This window comes from Tyto alba, unplaced genomic scaffold, assembly GCF_018691265.1.
Source record: "Tyto alba isolate M040663 unplaced genomic scaffold, T.alba_DEE_v4.0 Super-Scaffold_26, whole genome shotgun sequence".
Taxonomy (NCBI): domain Eukaryota; kingdom Metazoa; phylum Chordata; class Aves; order Strigiformes; family Tytonidae; genus Tyto; species Tyto alba.
Window position 1 is genome coordinate 1 of NW_024881300.1, and position 11,555 is coordinate 11,555.

General features: G+C 52.0%; 2 protein-coding genes and 1 long non-coding RNA gene across 4 annotated transcripts; all 3 read right to left on the reverse strand.

The window, feature by feature from the left end:
* Nucleotides 1-908: 908 nt before the first annotated feature.
* On the reverse strand, nucleotides 909-2,643 carry LOC122153904. The gene is made up of 4 exons (XR_006165758.1): nucleotides 2,437-2,643; nucleotides 1,866-1,961; nucleotides 1,097-1,178; nucleotides 909-1,013 (listed from the first exon to the last, which is right to left on the reverse strand). It is a non-coding gene; the product is annotated as an uncharacterized LOC122153904 (long non-coding RNA).
* Nucleotides 2,644-2,822: 179 nt separating this feature from the next.
* Nucleotides 2,823-6,258, reverse strand: LOC122153890 (syntabulin-like). Its single transcript, XM_042797573.1, has 5 exons — nucleotides 6,157-6,258; nucleotides 5,091-5,268; nucleotides 3,981-4,083; nucleotides 3,384-3,480; nucleotides 2,823-2,891 (listed from the first exon to the last, which is right to left on the reverse strand). The coding sequence occupies exons 1-5, from the start codon at nucleotides 6,181-6,183 to the stop codon at nucleotides 2,823-2,825; spliced, it is 474 nt and encodes a 157-aa protein (XP_042653507.1). The 5' UTR covers nucleotides 6,184-6,258.
* Nucleotides 6,259-6,318: 60 nt separating this feature from the next.
* Nucleotides 6,319-10,722, reverse strand: LOC116959136. Of its 2 annotated transcripts, XM_042797569.1 has the most exons (6): nucleotides 9,477-10,722; nucleotides 8,970-9,140; nucleotides 8,393-8,434; nucleotides 7,982-8,066; nucleotides 7,825-7,878; nucleotides 6,319-7,315 (listed from the first exon to the last, which is right to left on the reverse strand). In XM_042797569.1, the coding sequence occupies exons 1-6, from the start codon at nucleotides 10,229-10,231 to the stop codon at nucleotides 7,160-7,162; spliced, it is 1,263 nt and encodes a 420-aa protein (XP_042653503.1). In that variant the 5' UTR covers nucleotides 10,232-10,722; the 3' UTR covers nucleotides 6,319-7,159. The 2 variants fall into 2 exon arrangements, with proteins under 2 accessions (XP_042653503.1, XP_042653502.1); XM_042797568.1 differs by having other exon boundaries at nucleotides 7,226-7,878.
* Between the last annotated feature and the right edge of the window lie 833 nt (nucleotides 10,723-11,555).

Sequence of the window (11,555 nt, forward strand, 5' to 3'; positions counted from 1 at the left end):
CTGTGGACCCATGGAGAGAGAGGAGCCCATGCTGGAACAGTTTTGCTGACAGGACTTGTGACCCCATGGGGGACCCATGCTGGAGCAGCCTGTGCCAGAAGGTCTGCAGACCATGGGAAGGAGCCCCGCTGGAGAATTTCATTCAGGACTGTCTGCCATGGGTGGGATTGCACACTGAAGCAGAGGAAGAGTGTGAGGAGGAAGGAGCAGCAAAGACAACGTGTGATGAACTGACCACAATGCCCATTCCCCATCCCCCTGTGCTGCTAAGAGAAACACTTCCCAGGAGCTCAGTTTTACGTGCGAGGTACGCCATGCATGCACCCGAGGGGCATTTTACACAGCAGTTCTGTACGTTCCCAGCACAGCCCCTGTGAACTTTCTGGAAAGCTGACAGTGTGCATCCCGGCCGCAAAGGCTCAGGCTGAGGAGCCAGAGAGGAACGTGGCCAGAGGAGGATGAACGAGAGCTCCTAAAGTCTATCCAGAGGAACAGCACGGCCAAGGGACTGACAGGAGCCTTTCCACATCACCGCCAACTTCCTGAGTTTTCAGGCTGCCCCCTCCTCCCCCGGCGTGCATGTCCAGGCCCCTTACTGCACCGGAGATGAAAGCAGGGCTCCCAGGGACAGCCTTGCTTTTTGATACAGCCGACTCATTCTCAAACCAAGGGCAGGGGAGAAGCGGACCACAAAGATTCTTACGTGATGTACAGCCACTGGGGAAAGGAACCAAAAGCTCGACTTCAGCATTTCCATGCTGCATAAGATAGCATTTTAGAAGGCGCTCAGAAACAATTATTTTTAAATTTTGTCTTGTAAGACATCCTCTACCAATATGAGTCTTTCACATGAACATTCTTACTGTAGAAGTTGCACGATTATCAAGGAGAGCGCTTACTCGCTGTTAGGTTTTTTATTTCCTCCTGATGTTTCAGTTTTTCAAAGAACAACTGAAAAAAATCCGATCTTTCTACATGTCTAGGAGCAACACAAACAGCATCTATGTCAGCACCTGCAGAGAGATTCCATTTCTTCTGTTATTGTTAGAAGTCACTTTCAAACATCAGAACTATGAGCAGACAATGAAAGTTCTACCTTGAGTGTGTACTCCAAGCCTGTAAGAATCAAAGGTAAATATTTTGACACCAACATTTGCTGCTGCTGAAGGGGGAAGATTCTGTGGGTAGAAGAGAAAGCGTTTGCTTTAGAACAGAAGATACACATTGACCTGTGTGCAAGTTTAGGTAGCATGCAGGTTTCTTAGAAAGACTACAACAGCCTCCATAAACAGTGTCTTCTCACGCCCATACTGAGTTGTTAGTCTAACAGGTTGCTGCTGTTTTTCTGAAATGAGTGTTTGCAACTCAAAAAAAACAAAAAAAAAAAAACAAACAAAACCAAACAAAATAGATGAGTAATGTAGCAGTCCTTTCATTAATTTACACAAATTAAGGACTATTATTAGTCTTCCCCACAGCAGATGCACATAAAGGAACACAATCTCTGCAAAAGGCAAGTCTAGTGTCATAATTTCAAACCACACCTGGGTGCTGCAGGCTGTTTGGGGCGAGATTAGTGCCCATTTCCCACCTAGCTCACCCCACAATACGTTGTTTCAGCTTTGTTAGCTGACAGAAGTCAACCCACAGAGCCACTTCACACATTTGTTCAGTGCCCCAAAGACTTCAAGATTGTGAACTGTAGTATCTTTTATACCTTATTTCAATGGCAGTTGCTACAGCTCTACTCAATACTTAAGGAGAAAGTTAAAAGTTCGACTTCAGCATAAATCCTAGTAGTATGGCCTTTAAGAGAAATAAAAAGGCTTCAGCTGTTTTGATAATAACATATAAAAAATCCTTACCTTGCTCTCACCAAATTCTGAAATCCATTCTTGGAACAAGTTATTCAGCTTACCAAGAACCACCAGCTTGTAAAGGAAACTCATGTTAAGTTTGCCCTGAAAACCCAAGAGGTTAACAAATTTTAGCCTTGTTATACTGGTGATTCAGTTCCTCCTCCTCTTCAAATACCCAAAACATGCTTCGTTGCTGCAACTGGCTTCTGAGTACTGGATTCAATCCTACATCCTTAGGAGGAGCCCAGCTAATGGGAGAAGTGATTCCATAGTGCCTGTGAGGCTGCTTCTGCAGCCTAGAAATACTGAGGGAGCAAATAAAATACTGAAGTCTTCACAAAAGGGAAAAAAAAACAAACCAAACCAAAAAAACATACCCCTCACTGGAAAACACCCTTCAGCTTACAGGTTTCCAAATCAACTTCTGCTTTTACCCAGCATTAATATAAATGAGAGAAAAAAAAAAAAAAAAAAAAAAAGTCCTGCTTACGATTTTTAGATAACTTGACCTAACTTTGAAATCCAAATACTTTTTTAAAAGACATTTGTGGATATAAGAAAAGAATCAAGTAGATACCATGTTAATACAACTTGTCTGCGTTGCTCTAGACAGCTAGAGCTGATCACCAGGAAATGAAAGGGTTTGAAATCCACTAAGGGTGATACTACACACAGCAGACGCTTAGGACACATTTCTGTTTTGTATCAGCTTTGATTTAAGGATATTCCCATCAGCTTCCTCCTAACATTAAACAAGACAATTTAACATTGGCTTCTTTTAGTTAAGTGTTTTTATGCATGTCTTAAATCTGAAAGAAAAGACATCACTGCTGCTTGGTTTCTCCTTCCTTGCCTCCATGGACAGTAACTAAGCCAAGAAAACCAAAATCTGTTCCCCCATGCAAAGAAAGACACTGCACAGCCCAAACAGCCATTAGTTTTCATCAGTTTTGAAATTATTCCTTAATTAAAGGCACAAAGGGGAAGGTCTGGGACTACTGAATTGCTGAGGTCCATTTTTGAAGCCCGTTGCTGTCATCACAGCAACCAAAAACTGTTCAAATAAGAATCCACTAGCCTGACTTATGAACCGGAAGTTTGAAGAAGAGCACACCCCCAAGCAGCCCGGGGGAGCTGGCAGGGCTCCTGGCTGCAATTGGGGAGCAGGAGCCGCCCCGGGCGCGGGGAAGCAGCCCCGACCCCCCCGAGCTGGGATTTTCAGCGCCAACTCCCAGCGCTGCGCAGGCCCCCGCTGCCTCTTGCCCCAAGAACGAGGCCCCAGCCGAGCAGCTCGGGGCTGCCCCACTGAGCATCACGATGAAACCTGAAACAACTAATCAGTCTGATCCTATTTCAGATTTCTTCATGAAGTCTTTACATGGTTAGAAAATGAGAAAAAAGGTCCTGGATTCCCACCCCAAAACGCTCCTGAGTAAATCATTCTAACTCTGTTTTCCGAAGTGAAATATACCTTTCTTGAAGTTTGCTCTCAGACTCCTTCAGCTTTGTTTTCAAATGCTGTACCGTAACTTCTTTCTGCTGCAGATGACTCAAGTACTGCTCTCGGTTTTGTGGCTCAATGCCGTGGTTGTCACCACAAGAAATGTATATCCCTGATTGCCTGGAAAGGGAAGAAACCCAAACCGTCACAGAACATCACTCCTAGAGGTCTTCAGTCCTGCCAAAAAGAAAGACTTCCCATAGACTGATACAAAGCTTGACTCATTTGGGGCTCCCCAGTGTCCTCACAAGTGGCTCCTCTGGCAAATCAACATCCCTGAGGAAACAGCTGGTTTGTGGCTGTCGTGCAGAGTTTACTATCTGCTGTCCTTGGTTTCAGTGCCATGCCATCAAATGTGACATTTAACTTTAAAATACTTTTAAACTTAGAACTAAAAAACCTTCTTTTTTTTTTTTTCCTCCAAATACAGCTCTTTTTTTGTTTCTTTCTTGTATCACAGTTCTCATCTGTGTTAGTGTTGCCTGAGAGCATAGTGTTCCCCAAATTGTTTTAACACTCACAATACTGATACTGTACGCATTAGCTGCAAGACCAGACCTAGTCGTCTACCTCTGCACTAGCAACACTTGCACTATCCCGGAAAAAACTGCTGTGCTTACTCGAGAGAAAAAGAAGATCTTTTGCTTCCAGCAGCAGACATGGGGACTTGATGCGCTGAAATAGTGCCTGTGCTGCTTGAAGAGATTAAATTGGCTTCACTCCCTGGAAAGGAAAAGGGAAGACTGGAAACATGATGGAAAGTAGAACACAAAGACTGTTTTCAAAATAACAGCAAATCACAAGCATTCTCCCTTTGTGCCCTCCCTTTGAGAGAGGGCCTGACTGTGTAAAAACGTCCAGTAAAGTCATTAGAAGCAGCTGGAAAAGTGGAGAGAATTCAGTTGTAATGCTCACTGTTGGAAGGACCTGCATGTTTAAGAGACTGAGATTAATTTATCCTAGAAACCTTTAACTCACAGCTACGTCTCTACTTCCCGTCTTTAACAGCATAAGCAGTGTGTTTCCAGGAAGCACTAATGCTGCTTCTATTCTATTTAATATGAGGTTGCTCCTGCGAGGTTGTTTTTGTATTCTCCCTCTGCCCCTGTCTCATTCTCTCCACGACCATGAGGTCTAAAGTCAGTGGAAGAAGCTGAGGATGTGCCTGGGCATGCCGAGAAGCAGGTCGGCTTGAAAAGCTCCCAACAGCTCGGTGCCTGGCTCCTCTCTAAGACCAGGGTGGGTGTTTCACACCGCACCAAAGATAGCAGGGTCCACACAGGAGCAGGCTGAGGAAAGCTCCCTTCTGCTGCCTGCTTGACTGGGGAAAGGATCCAGCTGGGATTTGCAGGGCCACATTGAGCTTTGAACTGGGAGGAGGCTGCACATCCCCTCCCCATCACACCACCTGGGACACGCACAGCATCCAGCAGTAAGGACCGGACGAGGAGACGGGGTTCCCATCCTCTCAGCTTCTCATGGCCCTCTGCAGGAGGTAGGATGCCTGCCTGTCTTCATTACCTCCTGCTACGTGCTGGAATCCAAACAGGCCTGAGTTCCCCACAGCTCCCACTTTCATCAGAAGACCCTACCCAAGACCTGCAACCAACACTTTCTCCTTGTCACACATAACACTGCAGAACAGGACTGGCAAGTCTGTTTTATGGCTATTCTGCCTGTTACATTGCTACACTCACATGTGAAAAAGAGAAAAAAAAAATAATACAAACCTCTCTCAATGGGGTCATTAGAACGCTTGCTCTCACAAAGGTTTTTCAAGACCAGGTCAAGCTCAGCAAAGACCTGCTGAGCAAACGCCCGAGCTGCCGACTTCTCGGGGGTCTCCTCCCGTGCCTGCAGCGGTTGTGTCTGCTGGCGTTCGCGAGGTTCCTGCCGAGACAACGCCGCCTGTGAAACATGCAGGCTTTAGCTGTCACTTCTCTGATCTGGAGGAACGACTCGGCAAACAACAGAACGACTGAGGACATCAGTATATGCAGCACCTGGTCCCTCCAACCTCTATTTCCGCAAAAAGCATTCACAGGAGAAAGTGCTGGAAAGCAGGCTCGCATGGCACCTGTGCAGTAGGAAAACCCCTGTGGGCTAGAGGGGAACTTCTTCCTTGATGTACTGGTTTTATTTTTGGTAAGCCTGGCAAGCGTCTGGTGAGTGGCCAGACTAAGCCTTTCCTGCTGCTTTAGTGTGCCCTGATCTCCAGACACGTGGCTTTACTGGCGTGGCAAACAGAGATGACAGTTAGCCGTGGGGCAAGTGGAAGGTGGTCCAGGATTTTCTGCACTTTCCAGCATTCATGGGTGTTTCCCTACCCTGTTTGTTATAACAAACGGGAAATCTGACTATATCCTTAGAAGGCAAGACTGAGAAACCACATGTGTAAAGTTGAGTAAGAATGAATAATAAAGGCTTTCCTTTTCTGCTTACTCCTGATTGGGAATTACTCATACTGAGAGCTTGGAAATCACGGGTGCAGGTGCGCTACTACTTAGGTTTTAAGGTAGAAGGATACTTTTTGGAATTTCAGAGCCTTGCGAGTATTCGTTTAGGGCGTTATCATCAGAAACACAGCTAAGCTAAGCGCTTGACTCAGAACTGTACGAGGTACAGAAAAAAAATGCTCTCAGGCTTGCCTTCCTGATGAGCCATCTAACGAGGCAAAGTCACCAGAGCATGACTGCTTCCAAGAAAGCAGTCTGCTGCCTCGGTTCTGCCACAGAAACTGACTGCAGATAGGGGCTGTTTTGCTACAGGGTTTGTGAGCCCAGCTTTGCCTCATACCTCTCCTTCGTCGGCTGCCCTGGCCATGGCTCCTCTGCCCTCTGCCAGGCTGCAGAGCAACGAGGGTGGTCGCTCAAGGGGCACGTCTGCCTGACCTACCACGCCCGCCTCTATTCCATGGTCCTCAGGCTCATCTGAACACAGCTCTGGAAAGCAAAGGCATAAGGAATGACACGTGTTGGGGTCAGATGAGCTTTAACAGCCACGACTCTGCCTGTTGATTCCGCAGGCCAAATTACATGCCAAGAATGTGCTGCAAAATGATTCCTCTGAAGGAAACTGGCAAAACCCTGCACCCCAAGTGAGGAGCGACCCTCTGATGCCATCTGCTGCCCCCCTCGGGAAGGGTCCCGGCAGCATTGTCACTCAGCAGATGTCGGTCATCACAGTCCAGAGCGCCGGCTCTCACCGTGAAGAACATGCACGTTCCCTTCCTACCTTGGCCAGAAGAGCCCTGGAGGTGAGAGCACATCTGAAATGTGGGCACTTGGTCTGAACTGGACCTGTCTCCTACGGGAGAGCTGAGAGACCTTGCTCAGAAAAGAAGGGCTACAGAGGCCACAAGACAACCTCCATCAGTCAGGCCGTAAGAGACCAAAACTTTCAGCGCAGACCACCTCGTTCTGGGAGAAACCCAATGCCAATGGAGAAAAGCCTGGGGGCCGCCGGGCAGCAGTGCAGCAGGCTTGGCAGGGCGCCGGCAGTGGCACTGTTCACAAACCTCAGGCCACGTCTGAGGAGCATCTGGAAAGACCAAAGCAAGAAGCCCTGGCCTGTGTGCCAGGAGGTGCACTGAAACCTGAAGAAAGGTCATCTAACCTCTGGGAAAGGTCACCCTAATTCGCCCCGTGTGTTAACGTTCAAAGCGGTGAATTCCAGGATGTTACCAGGGCAACGGTGAGAGAACCGCAACCCAAGGGGACGCTCCCAAATGCCCCATGAATTGCCTTTTCCAGGTTCATCTGGATCCACGTGCTTTGAGTTGGACCTGAAATTCAAAGCTTTACAGCATTCTACCTGTCTGCACATCAGCGTGCTCGCTGCTGTCCTCAGGCTCAGGCACTTTGGGCTCCAGCTGCATCTGGGTTCTCTTGCTGCTTGGGCTCTCTTGCTGCTTGGCCAGGGCTCTACTGCAGTCTTCTTCTCGGTGCCTTTGAGCCTGAGGACAGCAATGTGGGATACTCTGGGCAGGCAGCAGGAAAAAGAATCCGTCCCAGATTACTTTCCGTGTGGAAGTGGTAATCCTTCTCCCCACGGGGAAATGAAGGCGAAGGCCTTTGGCCCCACAGACTTGCAGTTCAGGGCCACGAGCCCGAGGAGGGGGGAGTCACGGTCTCTGTGCCCCACGGGGGTGTTTGCTCCCAAGGCTGGGGCTGCACCCAGCTCCTCGGGACCTGCCCACAGGGCACTGCCCCAGCACCCTTCTCGGCTGCTGTGTGGTCCAGAAAAGCCACAGCCGGGCACCAGTCACTGGTGTGGAGCACAGGGGACACGGGCTGCCCGTCTGTGCTCTCCGCCCCGGCACTGGAGATTTCTGCCCAAACCCCACCAGGGAGAAAGAGGCCTCTGTCTTGATGGCTTCCCATCCCAGAAAAGCTGCCCTTCCTCTCCTGAGGCCTCTCCCACCCATACACGATGCCAAGGTGGAGAAAGGTAGCCACTGCTTACTTTTGCCTGGCACTGAACCAGAGTCTCGATGATCTGGGCAGTCATCGTCACCGGCTAGACAAGAGAACAAAGGCCAAGTGGGAGACGCTCCTCTGACGGTCTGTGCTAGAAAGCAGCGTCACTCCCTTGAGCCAGCTGGAACAACTTAGACACTTACAGTTCTGCAGAGGCCCAAGACCGATACAAGGAGATTAAGCGAGGGCAGTGTGGTCACTCTCGTTCCCTGGGCTGTGCTGCTTTGCCTGTGCACAGGGAATGGACAAAGGGAGAGCTCTGTGTCACTGAGCCTGGCTTAGCCCTCTCCCCTGACAGCCCGTCCAGCACCATTTGCATCCAAACAGCCAAAGAAGAAGTCCAGGCGCAAAAGGGGCAAGTGGCGACAGCTGGATCTTGACTTGCTGTTACTTTCCCAAGGCAAGGCTGAGCAGCTCGGGCAGTGCTGCCCCGCAGCTGCCCCAGCAGTGCGGGTACCTCTGCCCCAACCCTCGAGCTGCCTTGCAGCTGCAGCTGGAGCATCCCACCAACTGCCACGGTGGCACCAGAGGTTTGCTACTCCAGCAGGGCTTACCTGAGGATGGCGTCCAGCCAGAGTTCTTTCACCTCTTGCGAGCTGCAGGAGACAGGAGAACCAGTGTCACACCCCACTGCCACCAGCTAGGTGTTGTGCAGTTTTCCCTCCGGAGAACAAAGTCAAAGCCAAGGAGGGTCTGCTCATGACGCAGCCTCGTCTCTCCAGGAGTCCCTTTTGATGCTGCAACTCTGCAGCCTTTGGGATGCCCCTGAGCTGAGGAGCGCTGTCGCAGACACGGGGCTTCTCCAGAGCGGGGAGCGACAGCCCAGCTCTGCCAGAACTGCACCTGGGTTTTCCTGGGAGCAAACGGGACCGCCTGTCTGCACACAGCCCCCGCCTCAGCCCACGCCTTGCCTCACCCCTTTGACAGCGCACACCTTGTGCACGGGCTGTTTCCAGAGGGGAGAGGCTCAGCTCAGAAGAGAAGCCGAGCTGCAAAACGCTGCCCAAGCAAAGCGGTGCCTCTGCTTTCCCTCCCCGCCCCGTGCCGTGAACCTGAGGAGCCAGCTGGGCTCTGAAGGCGAGCACTGGGCCAGACAGCCCAACGCCTGGGTGACACGTCACCGCGACTCACCCGAAAGTGACCCCGCAGAGGCTGGTGGGCCAGACGAGGATGAGGGTACAGCTGCAGTCCAGGCCCAACGCTGCATCTTCTTGTGCACACGCGCACGCCTCCTCCTCCTGGCACAGCACCCACAGCTCGCTGAGACGCACCCTGTGCTGCAGCCAGAACCTGGTGCCACATCTGCAGCCAGGAAGAGCAGGGGCTGATGGTGAGCTTGCCTTCTGGGGGGGCACCCATGGAAATCCTCCTTGGGAGAGCCACTGCAGCTGACAGAGCCCTGGGAAGGGCTGCCCAGCTTCACAGCTCACCCAAATCGGCAACATCTTTGCCGGGGACACCCCCTGACTCTTGTAGCCCTGGTTGCTGAGCGGCCGACCCTCCCCAGAGAGCCTCCCTGGGACTTTCTGGGCCATTGGAGCAATGGCCAGCCCGAGAGGGCTTTGCGAGATGCCTCCTGACGGCTGGTATTGGAGTCAGGAGGTGGGAAGAGAGAGTACTGCCATCCTCTCTTCTTACCTGCGCTTGGCAAAAGCAAGGGCGCCTTGGAAAAGCAGGAGGTCTCTCCTCCTCTTCCTCCCACGCCAGGTCACCTCCACACAGTCGCAGCGGAGGAGCTCGGGATGCCGTCGGGACACGAGGGCACCCAGCTGGCTGCCACCAGAGCCGCCCCTGCAAAGGACACGGTTGCGAGCGTGAGGCACGCGGCTCTGCCGGGAACAGGCCGTGCCCGGTGCCAGAGGGACAGAGCAGGCACGCACCGGGAGAAGCAGGAGGGCAGCTGGCCCATCGTGCTGCGGCCAGGCAGACACTTGGGCTGTGGAAGCGCTCAGCACGGGGAAGAGCAAGGCCCCGCAAGGCCTTCCGAGGCTGGGCAGCGATGTCCCCGTGCCAGGGTGCTCCTGCCAGAGCCCGTCTCTCCCCAGCACTGCCCGCGCCAGCACAGTGCCGCACCGGGAGACACTGGTGTCCGTGACACCACTGGTGCCCCTTGTGATGCGCGGGGGGGCCACGCCCAGGGCGGGGGCACACAGCGGGCGGGGGGGCTCCGGGGCTCCAGGAGCTGCTCCTACTCGAATGGCTCTTCCCACACTCCCAGCAAACAACAGGAGCTCCCTCCAAGCCGAGGGTCCTGAACAAGGCAGAAAGCTGCGGGCAGGAGTCCCCTCGGAGCCAGGAGAGACGCTCTGTGCCCGGCCCCTGCCAGCTGAGCCAAGGCCTTCCAAAAGGCCCTTCAGCACCTCGGCTCCTGCTGCCGCCACCTCTCCGCGCATGGTGATGTTCAGTCCTTCCACCTGGTCCTCCAGACTGGGCCCAGGGCTCAGGCCAGCCTTGGCGAGACTCTGCGCTGCAGAAAAATGGGTAACAGCCTGGATTTCCTGCTCCCAGCAGGCTGCGCACAGGCAATCCTCGGCAGCAAAGCGCTGACAGCTGTGCTTAGGGAAGACACAAGAGCGGTGAGCTGAGGTCCTGGTGAACACGCCAGTGTCAGCCCAGCAGTCCCACCAAAGCTGTCAGACTGCCCCAGAGCCCAGCCCCTTCGGTGCCACAGTGCATTTCTCTGCTTGGGCTGGCTCACAGACCTCCTGTCCCAGGGCACGAGCATCACGCCACAGGCCCAGCGTCCTCGAAGGCACCTACCCGAAATGTTCTGCTGACGTCGGAGGCGTGTCCATGCCCGAGAGCTGCTCAGGACTCCTGGCAGGCAGCTACCGCAGTCCGTTTGCTGCCTTTGGAGCAACCTGAGCTCCCAGGTAGCCGCCCCAGACTCTTCTCTCGGGCGAGTGGTGCCTGAGCGGGGCTGGGGTGCTGTCATTTGCTGCCAAGTAAAAAGGGAGCAGCGGCATCCCAGGTGTGATAAATAATAGAAGAATTTTGCTTTTGCTAAAAGTAATTAAACAATTTCTTCTTAGGCTAAAGCTATTATTAGTACAATGATCCAAATTTTAAGAAAAGTAAAAGACTTTACTACTGGAAAATAAAAGGGGGGAATTGATCTGAGGAAACACCAACCCAACAGCCCCCCCTCCTTGAGATGCTCACCAGATGGTCCATATCAAAGGGTGGTAACTCCTTTGCAATGGAATGAGAAAGAACAGAATGGGCCATCTCTGGTATCCCTTGTCCTTGAGATAAGAGAGGAAATGAAACCACTGAGCCATAAAAGACAAAGGAGCTGCAAATTGGCCCAGACTTGAAGGACAAGGTGTACGTGACCACAGGACTGAAGAAATAAGAAGAAAAGATTGTAGAAGAAGACAGGAGGCGTGCCAAAGGTGTTGAAACCGGCAGCTGGGTGGATAAAAGGGGGTTTCAAACTTAAACAATTTGGTGAGCCTGGACGGAGCTGTCACTCCTCGGCCACCCCAGCGCTGTATTTGCTCTCTTACCTAAATAAAGATTCATTAATCCATATTTGGATGTGATTTGCCTTAATCTACCTATAACACAGGGAGCAGCCCAGGGGAGCTGGTTCTCTTCCGAGGCCACCAAAGCAGCCTGCCTCTGCCCCCGGTTTTGGGGGAAATACAGAGTGGCGCAGAGATGTTCCTCAGTTATTCAGAAGAGGGGCTGGGGTGGCGTTGGATGCCTCCATGT